The 17,130-nt window shown below is 47.7% G+C and overlaps 1 protein-coding gene across 1 annotated transcript in view; it reads left to right on the top strand.

Moving 5' to 3' along the window:
* Nucleotides 1-17,130, top strand: part of ALS2CL (ALS2 C-terminal like) — a 62,873-nt gene that overhangs the window by 28,158 nt on the left and 17,585 nt on the right. Inside the window, 8 exon segments of the mRNA XM_032696502.1 lie at nt 1,485-1,561; nt 2,230-2,296; nt 3,638-3,834; nt 8,889-8,954; nt 10,115-10,213; nt 11,642-11,800; nt 12,113-12,224; nt 15,447-15,524. Coding sequence (XP_032552393.1) covers nt 1,485-1,561; nt 2,230-2,296; nt 3,638-3,834; nt 8,889-8,954; nt 10,115-10,213; nt 11,642-11,800; nt 12,113-12,224; nt 15,447-15,524 — 855 coding nt within the window.

Raw genomic sequence — 17,130 nt, 5'->3', positions numbered from 1 at the left:
GAGCCACAGGTCCCACCCACTGTGTCCCATCTGTTGGGGATGGAACTGGGCTGGGATTGAACTGGTGGCCTTGGGTGGCTGGGAGGGGTCTGCAAATGAGGGCTGGGAATCTGAACATTCCTCCCTTCCCAAATCTGTTGGATACATCAGTGATTAATTCGTGGTGGACTCCATAGTGCTCCTACCTGAGCTTGGCCAACCCCATCCTCGCACGTGACTCTGATTGTAAATTTAAAATTAAATATTGCAAAATGGAATTATTTATTTTAAAATTAAATGTAGTCTAAAATTAAATGTAGTCTAAAATTAAATGTAGTCTAAAATTAAATGTAGTCTAAAATTAAATGTAGTCTAAAATTAAATGTAGTCTAAAATTAAATATAGTCAAAATAAATGGAGGAAAAATAAATGGAGGAAAAATAAATGGAGGAAAAATAAATGGAGGAAAAATAAATGGAGGAAAAATAAATGGAGGAAAAATAAATGGAGGAAAAATAAATGGAGGAAAAATAAATGGAGGAAAAATAAATGGAGGAAAAATAAATGGAGGAAAAATAAATGGAGGAAAAATAAATGGAGGAAAAATAAATGGAGGAAAAATAAATGGAGGAAAAATAAATGGAGGAAAAATAAATGGAGGAAAAATAAATGGAGGAAAAATAAATGGAGGAAAAATAAATGGAGGAAAAATAAATGGAGGAAAAATAAATGGAGGAAAAATAAATGGAGGAAAAATAAATGGAGGAAAAATAAATGGAGGAAAAATAAATGGAGGAAAAATAAATGGAGGAAAAATAAATGGAGGAAAAATAAATGGAGGAAAAATAAATGGAGGAAAAATAAATGGAGGAAAAATTAAAAATGGTAAAATTAACTATAGTCTTTGCCCAGGGTTTCAACCATTTTAGTGTCTTCTGTCTGGGGTGTTATTGGTCAAAATAGTGATTCAATAATAATGACTTAAACATTGCACTCGTGGGCCATTTTTCGCTGTGCCACTTGGAGTCCAAATCATGGAATGGTTTGGGTTGGAAGGGACTTTAAGGATCATCTCATTCCACCCCCTGCCATGGGCAGGGACACCTTCCACTATCCCAGGTTGCTCCAACCTGGCCTTGGACACTTCCAGGGCTGGGGCAGCCACAGCTGCTCTGGGAATATTGGGTGTCTGGAATGATTTGGGAGCGTTGCCATGTGATGGGAAAGACACTCCTGTAGAGATAAGTGTCATCTAAGAGGGTCTGTTGTAGCTGTGACCCTTTGGGACACCACTTAGAAGTGTTAAACTAAGAACTTCCTTCCTTCTCCTTCCTTCATTTTTAGCCTCCAAGGTCTTTATCGTGGTGTGGGAGAGATGTGTGGACCACAAAGGAGGGAATTCCCAGTGCTGCCAGTCTGGCTCTGCCATTCCATGGATTATCAGAGCAAGGGCAAAGTGGGATGTTTACACCACTAACAGGCACATCTCCTCCCTTTTGTTCCAGGGAAACAGCTTCCAGAGTTTTGACCTGAAGCTCGTGTGGGTGGATGAAAACTGCGGAGAGAAATCGGCTCCGGGGCTGTAAGTGAGGAATTCCCACTTGGATCTTAAGGAAAAAATAATAAGAAATGTTCGAGTTGATTGTGAAACTGTGAGGAAACGACTCAAAACTTTGGGTCATGTCCTTCCCAACCGGTGGGGTTGGGCTGGGGGGCATTGGGGCACCTTCCAGGTGGGCTCACAGCAGCTTGGGCTTTGCTCACCTTGGCTGACAGACTGGAATCCCGGGATCACTGAGGTTGGAAAAGCCCTTCAAGGGCACAGAGTCCACCCTATGACTGATCCCCACCTTGTCCCTGATGCCCACCTTGTCCCCCAGCCCAGAGCACTGAGTGCCACATCCAGGCCTTCCTTGGACACCTCCAGGGCTGGGGACTCCAAACCTCCCTGAGCAGCCCCTGCCAAGGCCTGACCACCCTTTCCAGGGAGAAATTCCTCCTGATGTCCAACCTGACCCTCTCCTGGCACAGCTGGAGGCTGTTCCCTCTCATCATTATTAATTAATACTCATTAATAGTAGGATGATTTAGGCTCCAGACCTAGAGAACAAAGTTGACCAGTTGAGCATCTCTTCAGAAGGAAAGTCCAGTTGTAAAAGCACCATTTTGAAGGGGAAAGGGAAGAGCAGGAGCTGCTGTTGGACTCAGAAATGTGTTTCCATAGTGTCTGTCATGTCTTCTCCCTCCCAGGCACAGCCTGCGTGTCACGACCCCAGAAGAAACCTTCCTCCTCTCTGCCAAAGACCCGCAGATGAAGGTCAGTCTTTGTGATTTTTGCCATCTCTTTATTATTTCAAGCAGAATAATCAGTGGGGGTTGATTTGGGGTTTTTTTTTTTTGGCCCCTTGGCCAAGCCAGTCGTGTATTAGATGGCCGGAGGTGGCTTAGATGGGTCACAGAATTCCAGAATGTGCCGAGTTGGAAGGGACCCACAAGGATCATCCAGTCCCAGCTCCTGTCCCTCCACAGGCCCATCCCCAGGAGTCCCACCCCGTGCCCCAGAGGATCATCCAAAGGCTCCTGGAGCCCTGGCAGCCTTGGGGCTGTGCCCACTGCCCTGGTGGTGGGAGATGAAAAATCATAGAATCATGGAATCAGCTGGGTTGGAAGGGACCTCCGAGATCATCAAGTCCAACCCTTGATCCACTACCACTTCAGTTGCCAGCCCATGGCACTGATGCCACATCCAGTCTTATCTGGATAAGATACCTCGAGTGCTGTGTCCAGTTCTGGGCCCCTCAGCTCAGGAAGGACATTGAGGTCCTGGAGCAGGTCCAGGGAAGAGCAACAAGGCTGGGGAAGGGACTGGAGCACAATTGCCATGAGGAGAGGCTGAGGGAGCTGGGGCTGTTCAGCCTGGAGAAGAGGAGGCTCAGGGGAGACCTCCTCACTCTCTGCAACTCCCTGACAGGAGGGGGGAGCCAGGGGGGGGTTGGTCTCTTTTCCCAGGCAACCATCAGCAAGACAAGAGGGCTCGGGCTTCAGCTGTGCCAGGGGAGGTTTAGGTTGGAGATTAGAAAGAATTTCTTTGCGTAGAGGGTGCTCAACCATTGGAATGGGCTACCCAGGGAAGTGGTGGATTCTCCATCCCTGGAGGTTTTTAAGCTGAGACTGGATGTGGCATCAGTGCCATGGGCTGGGAACCACGGCGGGGTTGGATCAAGGGTTGGACTTGATGATCTCGGAGGTCCCTTCCAACCCAGCTGATTCTCTGATTCTATTCTCACTGTATATAGCCATTTTATATGTAAAATATGTATTTTTACTATAGCTTTGGCTGTTTGGTTTTTTTTTTCCCTTCCCTCTCTGGGGGAAGCAAGGCTCCGTTGTCGAGTTTCGGAGACTCGGCGGGAAGCCATCTCCTAACTCGCACAAGCTGGGATGTGTGTGTCCCCCTTGTGACCCCCTCCCTGCTGTCCCTGTGCCCGCAGGCCGTGTGGCAGCGGAAGCTGGGCCAGGCCGTGCGCCAGGCCCTCGACGGGAAGCGGGATTTCCCGCTGTCAACCCTGACATTCGTTGCTGTTTTTCCTGAAGTAACTCCTGCTGGGAGCTGGGATGTGTGTCCCCCTTGTGACCCCCGTTGTCCCTGTGCCCGCAGGCCGTGTGGCAGTGGAAGCTGAACCAGGCCGTGCGCCAGGCCCTCAACGGGAAGCGGGATTTCCCGCTGTGGGGCCGGACGGGCGAGGGCAGCGAACCCCCGTCCTGCCGCTTCTTCTCCTACGTCTTCAGGCTGGAGGGCAGGTTCAGGAGCGCGGCCTACGAGGGGGAGTGGCGCTGGGGGAAGCCCCATGGCAAGTAAGGAACCTTTTTTTTAACCCCCTTATCCTAAGTAAAACCGCTCTGGGATAGCCCTGCTGGCTCTGGGGGGCTCTGCTTGGACCCTGTGGGTGCGTGAGTGGAGGAGGTGTAGAATCATGGAATGGTTTGGGTTGGAAGGGACCTCAAAGACCGTCTTGTTCCACCCCCTGCCATGGGCAGGGACACCTTCCACCAGCCCAGGTTGCTCCAACCTGGTCTTGGACACTTCCAGGGCTGGGGCAGCCACAGCTGCTCTGGGAAATCATTCCAGTCCCTCCCCACCCTCCCAGCCAGGAATTCCTTCCCAATATCCCATCTAACCCAACTCCATCTCAGTTTAAACCATTCCCCTTGTCCTGTCCCTCCATTCCCTTGTCCAGAGTCCTTTCCCTCGGAGGTCACACCACGTTTTCCCTTGATTTTCCCAAACTTTATACTTTCCTGAGCAAAGGGAAAACTTTCTGGGAGAAACCCCTGAAACAGGAGCAGTGTTGAGGTGCCAAGTTGCTGCTTGGGATGAGAGTTCAGAGCATCAACCTCTGACTTGAGAAGCCCTTTGGGGAAACGGAACCACTTCAAGGAGGAAGGAAATAAGAAAAATGAGGGGAATTTTTCTGCTCTCAAATCCTGTGGCAGATTAATTAAAGTCTGAGGAAGCAGCGGGACCCCGAGGAGACTTCTCAGCTGAGCTGTGGGCACTGAATGCAAGATGAGAGAATTCCAGATTGGTTTGGGGTTGGAAGGGACCTTAAAACTCATCAATTCCACCCCCTGCCATGGGCAGGGACACCTCCCACTAGCCCAGGTTGCTCAACCAGGCCTTATCCAACCTGAACACTGCCAGGCTTGAGGCATCCACAACCTCACTGGGCAACCTCCCCACCCTGGCAGGAAAAAATATCTCAATATCCAAAGCAGGATGGAAGGCAAATGAGTTCCACTGGACAGTGGGGTGGAAATAATCCTCTGCAAAGTGAGTTAGAGGGTTAATCCTCATACCTGAATCACAGAATCATTAATGTTGGAAAAGACCCCCAAGGTCATCAAGTCCAGTCTTTGCCCAAATCCCACCATATCCACTGAACCACACCATGAAGTGCCACATCCAGTCCTTTTCGGAGCACTTCCAGGGATGGTGACAACACAATAAGAGACAAGTTTGATCCTGGGCTATCAAAGATCATGTTTGAACATCTGAACTTTTATCAAAGGAATTAAAAAAAAAAAAATCCAAAAGGAGCTCAAATGCATTTAATGGGAACATGAGAACTGTTCACTAAATCCAAGTTCAAGCCAGCCAGGACAAAAGGGAATGGTCTGGAAATCAAATGGTCCCAACCAAAATGTCTTTGTAGGACAGAGCACAGTCCCTGTTTTTTTGGGCACAAAACCAGGCTGATTTGGAAGTTCTGTGCTCCCTGAGTTTTACACTGTTCACAACTGCTATTGAAGTAAAAAAAGATGTGATTTCACAAGAATTCCAGAGTAGATGAGGCTTTTAAGGGGAAAAAAAATATCTCAGGTACTTTGTGTAAGGAATGACAAAAGATTTAACTTAGTTTTTTTTTTTTTAGAGACTTGGTTTGAAAAAGCCTTGAAATACTGAGACTATTCGGAATCAGAAATGATTTGGGTTGAAAGGGATCTTAAAGATCATCAATTTCCAACAAGCTTAATCCTGAATTTTCTGTGGAAGAGACTGTGCTGTGCCCTAGAACTCTTTGTCTCCTTCTCCTTTGGGGTTTGATAATGGAGATCAATCAATAGATCAGTAAATTCCTCTGCTGCTGCAGATGAAATGACCTGACTGAGGCGTCCCGGGAACTTTGGGGCAGAATTAAGTGGCTTCAAAGTTTTAAAACCTGGGCTTTGAGTTGCTTAATTCCCTGACTGAACTTCCCACTCCTAGAATTTCTGTGCTGCGTGACCTGCTGCTAATGGAGGGTTACAGAGCAGGAGCCCTGGCCTGGATGGCAGGGCCACCTCTGAGGGGGAGGCTGGCACGGCAGAGCATGTGAGCAGGGCTGTAGGAGTGGGAGTTAGGGCTTTCAGCAAAACCATCTGGGTTCCCCCACTGTTCTGTGCCAGTATTCCAGGTGACCTGGTGTGGGGGAAGGAGGTTCTCCCACTGGGAAGTTGCTTAAAGCATCCCCGTGGCTGGAGCAGACACAGAACCGTGGAATGTCCTGAGCTGGAAGGGATCCCCAAGGATCATCCAGTCCAACTCCTGGCCCTACACTGACACCCCAACAATCCCACAGTCCCTCAGAGCGTTGTCCAAACCCTCCTGGAGCTCTGGCAGCCTTGGGGCTGTGCCCACTGCCCTGGGGAGCCTGGGCAGTGCCCAACCACCCTCTGGGGGAAGAACTTTTGCCTGAGATCCACCCTGACCCTGCCCTGGTACAGCTCCAGCTGTTCCCTCATCCTCTTTGGCTTCTCCCCTTTCCTGGCATTCAAACCAACAAAGCAAAAGGAGCTGTATTTTAAATCCACTTGACTTTAACCTGACCAGTTCTCTACAAACCCCCCAAAAACGAGCCCTTCTTGTGTGGGTGTTTCCAACAACAACCTTGGTGAAAGTCAAACAGACGTGTCATGGTTTTGGTGTTGCACCATCTTTGCTTAAACTGAGAGAGAGTGGGTTTAGATTGGATGTTAGGAAGGAATTCTTGGCTGGGAGGGTAGGGAGGGACTGGAATGGATTTCCCAGAGAGGCTGTGGCTGCCCCTGGATCCCTGGTATGTCCAGGTTGGGATGTTGTTTGGAAAGCAAATGTTTTAACTGCTCTCCTTCAACTTCTCCTTTCAAGACTATTCCTGGGAGGGCTGGGGGGGTTCACTTGGAGAAGAGATGGATCCAGGGAGAGCTGAGAGCCCCTTGCAGGGCCTAAAGGGGTTCCAGGAGAGCTGGAGAGGGACTGGGGACAAGGGATGGAGGGACAGGACACAGGGAATGGCTTTAAACTGAAAGAGGATACATTTAGGTGGGATATTGGGAAGGAATGTTGGCTGTGAGGGTGAGCAGGGACTGGAATGGATTCCCAGAGAAGCTGTGGCTGCCCCTGGATCCCTAAAAGTGTCCAAAGCCAGGTTGGGCTAGTGGATGGTGTCCCTACCCATGGCAGGGTTGGAATGAGATGATCTTTAAGGTCCCTTCCAACCCAAACCCTTCTGGAATTGTGTTGTCTCTGGCTGGGGAATGTGCAGGGATCTGGCTGTGTGTCTGGGGTGATGCAAGAATAAACAGGGTTGGTGGGTGGGTGGGGTGGAGTGGGAGCCCAGGAGGGAGGGACATGAATTCAGGCCTGGCAGTAACTTGCCCATCACGTTGACCCCCTCCAGTGTCACTTTGCATTGTTCCCTCCTGGGATCACTTCTCCAACCCCCACACAAAACCAGATGGAGAGATAGGATCCCTTCAGGCCAGTGCTTGTCTCCTTTGTTTTCCTGGGGCTGTGGTGTCATTATGGTGTCTGTGGGGATGTACCAAGGCTGGAACTTCAGCTTAATCACAGTGATTTAATCACATGCTGCAATTAAACCAGGATCATGTGCAAGGTCCCGAAGGGATGACCCAGCACCTCTAGAAAATGCTTTTGAGATTAGGGAACTTGGAAGTGGATTCTTCCCACTTGTTCCAGAGTAGGAAAACATTATGGCATTAAATCCTCATGGTATTAAATCCTCATGGTGCAAAGCAAAGTCCCAGAGGTTCCTGGAGAATTGAGTGTCTCTGTCCTTGGAGGAAATATTTGATGTTGGCTGTGGAATCCCGGAGTGGTTTGGAAAGAACCTTAAGGATCATCCAGTTCCAGCCCAGACACCTTCCACTAGCCCGGGTTGCTCCAACCTGGCCTTGGACACTTCCAGGGCTGGGGCAGCCACAGCTTCTCTGGGAAACTGTGCCAAGGCCTCCCCACCCTCCCAGCCAGGAATTCCTTCCCAATATCCCATCTAACCCAACTCCATCTCAGTTTAAACCATTCCCCCTTGTCCTGTCCCTCCATTCCCTTGTCCAAAGTCCCTTTCCCTGGAAAGTCACACCACGTTTTCCCTTGATTTTCCCAAACTTTCTGCTCTGCTGGTCCTGAGTGAAGGGAAAACTTTCTGGGAGAAACCCCTGAAAGAGGAGCAGTGTTGAGGTGCCAAGTTGCTGCTTGGGATGAGAGTTCAGAGCATCAGTCTCTGACTTGAGAAGCCCTTTGGAGAAATGGAGCCACTTCAAGGAGGGGGGAAATAAGAAAAATGAGGGGAAGTTTTCTGCTCTCAAATCCTGTGGCAGATTAATTAAAGTCTGAGGAAGCAGCGGGACCCCGAGGAGACTTCTCAGCTGAGGTGTGGGCACTGAATGCAAGATGAGAGAATTCCAGATTGGTTTGGGGTTGGAATGGACCTTAAAAATCATCAATTCCATCCCCTACCATGGGTGAGGATACCTCCCACTAGCCCAGGTTGCTCCAACCTGGCCTTGGACGCTTCCAGGGATCCAGGGGCAGCCATAAGTTCTCTGGGAATCCTGTGCCAGGGCCTCCCTACCCTCCCAGCCAGGAATTCCTTCCCAGTATTCCCATCTAACCCTGTTCTCTGTCAGTGTGAAGCTATTCCCTGTGTCCTCTCCCTCCAAGCCCTTGCAAACAGTCTCTCTCCATCTTTCCTGTGGCTCCTCCAGGTTCTGGAAGGCCACAGTCAGTTCCCCCAAAGCTTCTCTTCTCCTGGCTGAACAATCCCAGCTCTCCCAGCACTTGGATGGTTCATACAATCCCAGAGCCATGGAATGGGTTGGGTTGGAAGGGATTAAAGGTTATCTCATTCCAACCCTCCTGCCATGGGCCGGGACACTTCCCACTAGCCCAGGTTGCTCCAACTTGGCCTTGGACAATTCCAGGGATCCAGGGGCAGCCCCAGCTTCTCTGGGCAACCTGTGCCAGGGCCTCCCCACCCTCCCAGCCCAAACCTTGGGGTTGTGCCACCTTTGGGCTGTGCCTGGCTCCCTCCTGGTGCAGCTGGGAGCGTTGGGTACCCTCCTTGTTGAGCCAATTCTTTGAATTCCAGGGGGACGCTGAAGTGGCGCGACGGACGCAACCACGTCGGGGACTTCAAGGAGGGCTTGGAGCATGGGTAAGCCTTGGAAAACAGGGAATTCCTTGCTTCCAAACTGTGCTAAGGAATGTTCCTTCCTTCCAGAGGGACGTCTGCCTTAAGCTGAGGGTGTTGTGACCTGGAGAGAGCGGGTTGGTGGTGACTACAAGGAAAGAGCCACGGGCAGATGAGCAGTTCAGTGCAGACATTTCCATCCATGTGGACATTCCCGTGGATGAACCCGATCCCTGGTGTCTAAATCCGTGTGAATTAATTCATAGGAAGTGCCTTGAAAAGTTATTTTTAGGTATCTTTAAAAAACTTCCCTTAAATGACGAATTGTCAAGGGTAAGAAACCGCGCTGTGAAATTCAAATCTTATTTATCTGGGTTTTTTTCTTTGAAAGTGAGACTTTTACATTTCTCATTTTCACAAGAATTCCAGAGTAGATGAGGCTTTTAAGGGGAAAAAAAAAAATCTCAGATACTTTGTGTAAGGAATGACAAAAGTTTTTTTTTTTTTTTGAAAGAAAGACTTTTACAGTCCTTATTTTTACAAGAATTCCAGAGTAGATGAGGCTTTTAAGGGGAAAAAAAAATCTCAGATACTTTGTGTAAGGAATGACAAAAGGTTTAACTTAGTTTTGTTTTTTTTTAAAGTAAGACTTTTACATTCCTCATTTTCACAAGAATTTTAGAGTAGATGAGGCTTTTAAGAGGAAAAAAAAAAATCTCAGATACTTCATGTAAGGAATGACAGAAGATTTAACTTAGGGTTTTTTTTGAAAGTAAGACTTTTAGATGCCTCACTTTTACAAGAATTCCAGAGTAGATGAGGGTTTTAAGGGGAAAAAAAAAAACTCAGATACTTTGTGTAAGCAATAAAAAACCATTTAATTCAGCCCCTAAACTGGGGAAGGGTAAAGAGGGGGAAAAACTAACCCTGGAAGTAAGTCTGAAGGAGGAACATTGAGTAACTGTGAGTGCAGCTCACAAGGAGATGAGCTTTTCCTTGGACCAAATCCAAGTGAACTTGGATTTAGTGACACCTGGAAAGAGTGTCAGAGGGAGAGTTGACCCCGACCCCATAAATCAGATTGGAAATCTGGAGCTCCTCGGCTTTGAAACTTCACCCAGTACAGCTGAGCTGCCTTTTTCCCTGCTGACCTCTTCCATGTGCCTTTCCCTGTGTCATTCCAGGTTTGGGATCTGCCTGGTCCCCCGCCAAGCTGAGGACAGGTATGACTGTTACAAGTGCCACTGGTACGAGGGCAAGATGAGAGGCTACGGAATCTGTGAGTAAGTGACACCCACGCCTGGATCCTGGGGGGAAAAAGGGGTGTTCAAAGGGTGGGATGTTCCCATCTCATCCCATCTGCTGGGAATTTGGATGGAGCCTGGTCTGGAAAGCATTGGTTGTGGGCACGGAGAATCCCAGGATGGTTTGGGTTGGAAGGGACCTGAAAGATCGTCCCATTCCAACCTGGATGTAGGCAGGGACACCTTCCACTATCCCTGGCCTTGGACACTTCCAGGGATCCAGGGGCAGCCACAGCTTCTCTGGGCAACCTGTGCCTGTCCCTCCCCACCCTCCCAGCCAGGAATTCCTTCCCAATATCCCATCTATCCCTGCCCTCTGGCAGTTTGAAGCCATTCCCTGTGTCCTGTCCCTCCAAGCCCTTGTAAACAGTCTCTCTCCATCTTTCTTGTGGCTCCTTCAGGTCCTGGAAGGCCACAGTCAGTTCCCCCAAAGCTTCTCTTCTCCTGGCTGAACAATCCCAGCTCTCCCAGCACTTGGATGGTTCATACAGTCACAGAGCCATGGAATGGTTTGGGTTGGAAGGGACCTTAAAGCCCATCCAGTGTCACCCCTGCCATGGGCAGGGACACCTTCCACTAGCCCAGGTTGCTCCAACTTGGCCTTGGACACTTCCAGGGATCCAGGGGCAGCCCCAGCTTCTCTGGGCAACCTGTGCCTGTCCCTCCCCACCCTCCCAGCCAGGAATTCCTTCCCGGTAGCCCATCTATCCCTGCCCTCTGGCAGTGGGAAGCCATTCCCTGTGTCCTGTCCCTCCATCCCTTGTCCCCAGTCCCTTTCCAGCTCTCCTGGAGCCTCTTTAGGCACCGAAGGTGCTCTCAGGTCTCCCTGGATCCGTCTCTCCTCCAGCACCATCCTCATCTTTGCTGAGGTCACACGTGGCTTGTACCCAGCTGAGTTGGGCCATGTGAATCCTGGACTGTCCATGGTTGATGCTCCCATTGACTCATTTCCCTGCACCAAATGTGCCAGGAGAGCACAAAGCCCAATTTTCCAGCTGGGATGGGCCTGTAGGACCTGCCTTCCTCAAACCTGCTCGTTCTGCTCCGTATTTATGACTCCAACTCAGAGGAGCCCTTCTGAGAGAGGGACCAGCCCAGGAAGAGGGGTGGTGGCCACCACAGAAAGGTGAAGACAAGGCTTCCTGTTGATCTAATCTACTCTGGATCAACCAGTGTCACTGTGACCCAGCTGGGGAGAGGTCAAGGGACAATTGCAAGCCCATGTGTTGTGCCCTTGGGAGCTGTGGGCTAACTAGTTGGGCGATGAACATTCCTCAGAGGGAATGGCTCTCAGCAAAAATCTGGAATATTTAGCAGGAAGGTGACCCTGATGTGCTCACCCTCCTGGCTTCCTGTTCCAAGAGGAGCTCTCAGATAGGCATGGAATTAAATCCCCTGTCCCTACAGGTATGGGAATGACTTGGTCTACAAAGGTTACTTCAAGGACAACGTGCGGCAGGGCTTTGGGATCCTGGAGAACTTCTCAGCTGAGCATCCCTTCAGATACACTGGCCAGTGGGAAAACGACAAGAAGAACGGATATGGAGTCTGGGAAGACAAAGACAGGTAAAGGGGGAGTGGGTCAGAGGTGGCTTTAGGGGTGTGACAGCTTTGTCCCACTGTTGGTGGGATAAAGCCTCGTGTTTTGATGGGGAGCTTTGGGGATGGAGGTGGGATGGGTTCAGCCTCTCCTGCACGGCTTGAACTCCTGGGAAAGCCTTATATGGACTGAGTTCATGTGGGACACGTGGAAGTTGTGCTGCACAGAGCATTATATCAGGTAAAACTGCCCTCAGGAAGCGACACAGCAAATGGATTAAGATCTAAGAAAAAAGGGGAAAAAAACCCCCCCATAATTAGTTTTCTGTTGCATTCCAGAGGGGAGAGATACATCGGGACGTGGCTGGATGATCACAGGCATGGCCAGGGCATCGTGGTGACCCAGTCAGGGGTCTGCTACCAGAGGACATTCCACGCTGATAAGATGGTGGTGAGTACCCACTGTTGGTGGGCCCTGCCAGGCAGTGGGGTGTGGAACTCGCCAGCAAGGGAGAGATTAATATTTCACTCCTTAATTAATCCAGGAGGGCAATTGGAAAGTGAGAAGGTGACATCTCAGGGAAAGGTTCTTCCCCCAGAGGGTGGTTGGGCACTGACCAGGCTCCACAGGGCAGTGGGCATGGCCCCAAGGCTGCCAGAGCTCCAGGAGGGTTTGGACAATGCTCTTAGGGACAGGGTGGGATTGTTGGGGTGTCAGTGCAGGGCCAGGGGTGGGACTGGATGATCCCTGTGGGTCCCTTCCAGCTCCCTGGAGAAAATCTCTCTCTTGTGATTTTACCATAACAATATTTTTGAAGAACAAGGTTTAGATTGAGTCCTGGTTGTTATCACCCCCCTGAGGTGTGGGGAGGAACAAGACCTCAGGTTGTCACTTCTCCTTGCTCCTCCTCAGACACCTTGTAGGTCTGGCTGTTCAACTGATCACCCAGCCCCAGTTACAGACCAGGAGTCACATATGAAGTGCTGCATGGTTAGAACTCCCTCAGGGTGGTTATACATCCCTCAGGATGGTTGTAGTATGGTTGTATATCCCTCAGAATGGTTGTATAACCCTCAGGATGGTTGTATATTCTTCTGGATAATTATGCATCCCTCAGGAAGTTATATCTCCCTCAGGATGGTTGTATATCCCTCAGGATGGTTATACATCCCTCAGGATGGCTAGATATCCGTGAGAATGGTTGTATATCCCTCAGGATGGCTATATATCCCTCAGGATGGTTGTATATCCCACAAGATGGTTGTATATCCCACAGGATGGCTATCCATCCCTCAGGAAGGTTATATCTCCCTCAGGATGGTTATGCAGCCCTCAGAATGGTTGTATAACCCTCAGGATGGCTATATATCCCTCAGCATGGTTATACATCCCTCAGGACGGTTGTATATCCGTCAGGATGGCTATATATCCATCAGGATGGCTATATATCCCTCAGAATGGTTACATCTCCCTCAGGATGGCTATGTATCCCTCAGGATGATTGTATATCCCACAGGATGGTTATACATCCCTCAGGAAGGTTATACCTCCCTCAGGATGGTTGTATATCCCTCAGGATGGTCGTATATCCCTCAGGATGGTCATATATCCCTCAGGATGGTCATATATTCATCAGGATGGTTGTATATCCTTCAGGATGGTTTTATATCCTTCAGGATGGTTTTATATCCTTCAGGATGGTTTTATATCCTTCAGGATGGTTTTATATCCTTCAGGATGATTGTATATCCTTCAGGATGGTTATATCTCCCTCAGGATGGTTATATCTCCCTCAGGATGGTTATATCTCCCTCAGGATGGTTATATCTCCCTCAGGATGGTTGTATGTCCCTTGGGATGGGTATATATCCCTCAGGATAGCTATCCATCCCTCAGGATGGTTGTATATCCTTCAGGATGGTTGTATATCCCTCAGGATGGTCGTATATCCTTCAGGATGGTTATATCTCCCTCAGGATGGTTGTATATCCCTCAGGATAGCTCTCCATCCCTCAGGATGTCTCTCCATCTCTCAGGATGACTGTATAATCCTCGGGGTGGTTCTATGTCCCTCAGGATGGTTTTATATCCCTCAGGTTGCCCAGAGAGGTTGTGGACTCCCCATCCCTGGAAGTGTCCAAGGCCAGGTTGGAGCAACCTGGGCTAGTGGAGGGTGTCCCTGCCCATGGCAGGGGGTGGCACTGGATGTTCCTAAAGGTCCCTTCCAACCCAACCCATTCTGGAATTCCATGATACTCCACCTCTCTTGGAGATCAGGAAATCTTCACCTTTCCTTTTCCCTGTGCCGAGTTTTGGTGTCGCTGCAAGTTTAGCTGTTGGTGGGGAAAGAAGGAGGAATTGGCATCTCTCAAACTGGCCCAGGAATCAAAGCTTTGCTTCTCCTGAAAAACATGTGCTTAAAAAAAAACAAACAACCCCCGCCCCACTTCACCAAATCAGGGCAAAATGTTGACCATGGAAACTTGGGCGGAAGCACTTCCCATAAAAACTCCAAAATAAAAGCTGCCAAAGGCTCCTTTAACTTCCCACGGCTTCCAGGTGGGGAGCAACCACTTCAGCTTTCCTAGTGGAAAAATTGGTGTGACTTAGAAGCTTCCCTTGGAAACCTTTTATTTTTATTTTTTTTTTTTTTGGCCAGAAAGGGCGTTTTTCCAACCAGGAAAACCATTCCAGTGGAAAAAAAGCATTACAGCTCTACAAGCAACCATATTTTCTGGCTGGTTTGGGTTCTTGTAAAACCTCAGGGCCTAAACCAGGGGCTAAACCCACCCAGGAGAAATCTAAATTATCCTGTGTCTTCTCTGCATCTTGGGGCTCCTTCCCTAAAAATTGTGCTCCTGAAAGCAGGATTTGGGAGGCAATGGGATGAGTTGTTTAAGGAAGCTTTAGGAGCAGCTCATTAAAGCTCTGTTGGCTGTACAGCAAGGGATAAAGTGAATTCCAAGTTTAGGCTCTGCGTCTTGGGGCTCCTTCCCTAAAATTGTGCTCCTGAAAGCAGGGTGGGATTTGGGAGGCAGTGGAATGAGTTGTTTAAGGAATGTTTGGGAGCAGCTCATTAAAGACCTGTGGACTGCACAGCAAGGGATAAAGTGAATTCCAAGTTTAGGCTGGATATTAGGAAGGGTTTTTTTCCCCCAGAGGGTGGTCGGACACTGAACAGGCTCCCCAGGGAAGTGGGCATGGAACAAATCCTGCCAGAGCTCCAGGACAACGTTCTCAGGGACAGGGAGGGATTGTTGGGGTGTCCTGGGTGATCCCTGGGGGTCCCTTCCAGCTCAGGATATTCCACCATCCTGTTTTCCCTTAATCACTTTTCAAAGGGTGACAATTGGCTCCAATCCCCTCAAAAGCCCCAGGATTGGGAGCAGCCCGAGTTTGACTCCTGTGACAATTCCTGGTGTCCATTCTTAGCCCAGGATCCTGTTTTGTGCTCCTTTTCCTGGGAAAACTAATGCAACAGTTGTTCCAAACCTCCTGACCACCCCAGGCCTTCTCCTTTCTCTCGAGCCCTGAAATGAGAGGTTGGGCTTTCAAAGGAGCTCCTGAGAACCTTCATCCCACAAATAATCCGAGCCCGTGGTTTTTTCGGGATGAACTTGAGCAGGTGGGAAGTTCATGGCATGGATTCACTCCCTCTGCTTCCACCTGCAGGGTTCTGGGATCCTGCTCCTGGAAGACGACTCCGTCTACGAAGGGAACTTCACGGAGGATCTGACCTTTGTTGGGAAGGTGAGAACTTCCTTGGTTTCCACACGGATTCATCTTCTCCAGTTTCTTTAATTCCCACATGGATTCATCTCCAGAGTTCGCCCCTTCCCGCTCCGCTTCCCCCAGTCTCCCGGAAAATCAGATTTTCCTGGTTTTTGGGCTATTTTTGTCCTTCATCAGTCTCAGTCATGGAAGAAAAGCTTCAGCTGAGAGACCCTGGGGGGGCTTTGGGAAGAGTTTTGGGGTTTAATGTTTGATTTAGTTTCAGGCTCTTGAGGTTTTCAGGGATTTTTTGGGGGGCTTGGTTGGTTGGTTGTTCTTTTTGGGTTGTTTTTTTTGGTGGTTTTTGGTTGGTGGTTTTACTTTGGGGTTTTCTGGTTTGGTTTTTTGGTCGGGATTTTTTGGTTTCATTTTTTTTTTTGGTTTGAGGGTTTTTTGCTTTGGTTTTTTTTGTATGTTTGGCATTTTTTTTTGGCTTTGGTTTTTTTGGTTTGTTTTTATTTGGGGGGGGGTTGTGTGGGGTTTTTTTGGGGTTTTTGTGTGTTTTTTTGGTTTTGTTTGGGTTTTTTTATTGTTTTTTTTTGTTTACTGTTTCTCTTTTGTCCTATTTTTTGTTTGGTTCTTTTATTTAGTTTTTTGCTTGGTTTTTTGTTTGGTTGTGAGGTTTTTGGGTGGTTTTTTTTTGGTTTTGTTTCCTATTTGCTTCTTTTTGCATGGTTTTTGTATGGGGTTTTGTGGTTTGGTTTTTTGGTTCTGCTCAATTTTTCTTTTGCTTTGAGGGTTTTTTGTATGTTTGGGGGTTTTGTTTGGGTATTTTTGGTTTGTTTTTCTGTTTGGGTTTTTTGGGGTTTTTTTTGTTTGTGTTTTTTGGTTTGGTTTTCATTTGGGTTTTTTGTTTGTGTTTTTTTTTGTTATTGTTTGGTTTTCTGTTTCATTCTTTTATTTGTTTTTTTTGCTTCTTTTTTTGTTTCCTTGGGTTTTTCTGGTTATTGGAGTTTTTTGGTTTTGTTTGTTATTTGCTTGTTTTTTCTGTGGTGTTTTGTGGTTTGTTTTTTTGATTTTGTACAATTTTTGTTTTACTTTGAGGGTTTTTTGTATGTTTGGGGTTTTGTTTGATTTTTTTGTATGTTTGGGGTTTTTATTTAGGTTTTTTGTTTATTTTTTTGTTTGGGTTTTTTGGTTTGTTTGTTTGTGGGGTTTTTTTGTTTGTTTTTGTTTGGTTATTTTATTTGTTATTTTGCTTATTTTTTTGTTTGCTTGGGGTTTTTCTGTTTTTTTATTTTTTATTTTTTATTTGCTTATTTTTCGTGTAGCTTTTTGTAGTTCTATTTTTTGATTATTGTTTTTTCTGGTTATTTGATTATTTGGTTTTTCTGCTTATTTTTTTTGTTTTGTTTGTTTTTTGCTTGTTTTTTGTGTAGCTTTTTTGTGTAGTTTGATTTTTTGATTGTTGTTTTTTCCGATTATTTGATTATTTGTTTTTTCTGGTTATTTCTTTGTTGTTGTTTTATTTGTTATTTGCTTGTTTTTTTGTTTAGATTTTTGTAGTTTGTTTTTTAGATTCTGTTTATTTTTCATTTTCCTTTGGTTTTTTTATTATTATTTCGTTGTTGCCATTGAGGTTTTT

This window comes from Chiroxiphia lanceolata, chromosome 1 (assembly GCF_009829145.1).
Source record: "Chiroxiphia lanceolata isolate bChiLan1 chromosome 1, bChiLan1.pri, whole genome shotgun sequence".
Taxonomy (NCBI): Eukaryota; Metazoa; Chordata; class Aves; order Passeriformes; family Pipridae; genus Chiroxiphia; species Chiroxiphia lanceolata.
The sequence above is the reverse complement of the archived record's forward strand: the minus strand, read 5'-3'. Positions and strand labels throughout refer to the sequence as shown.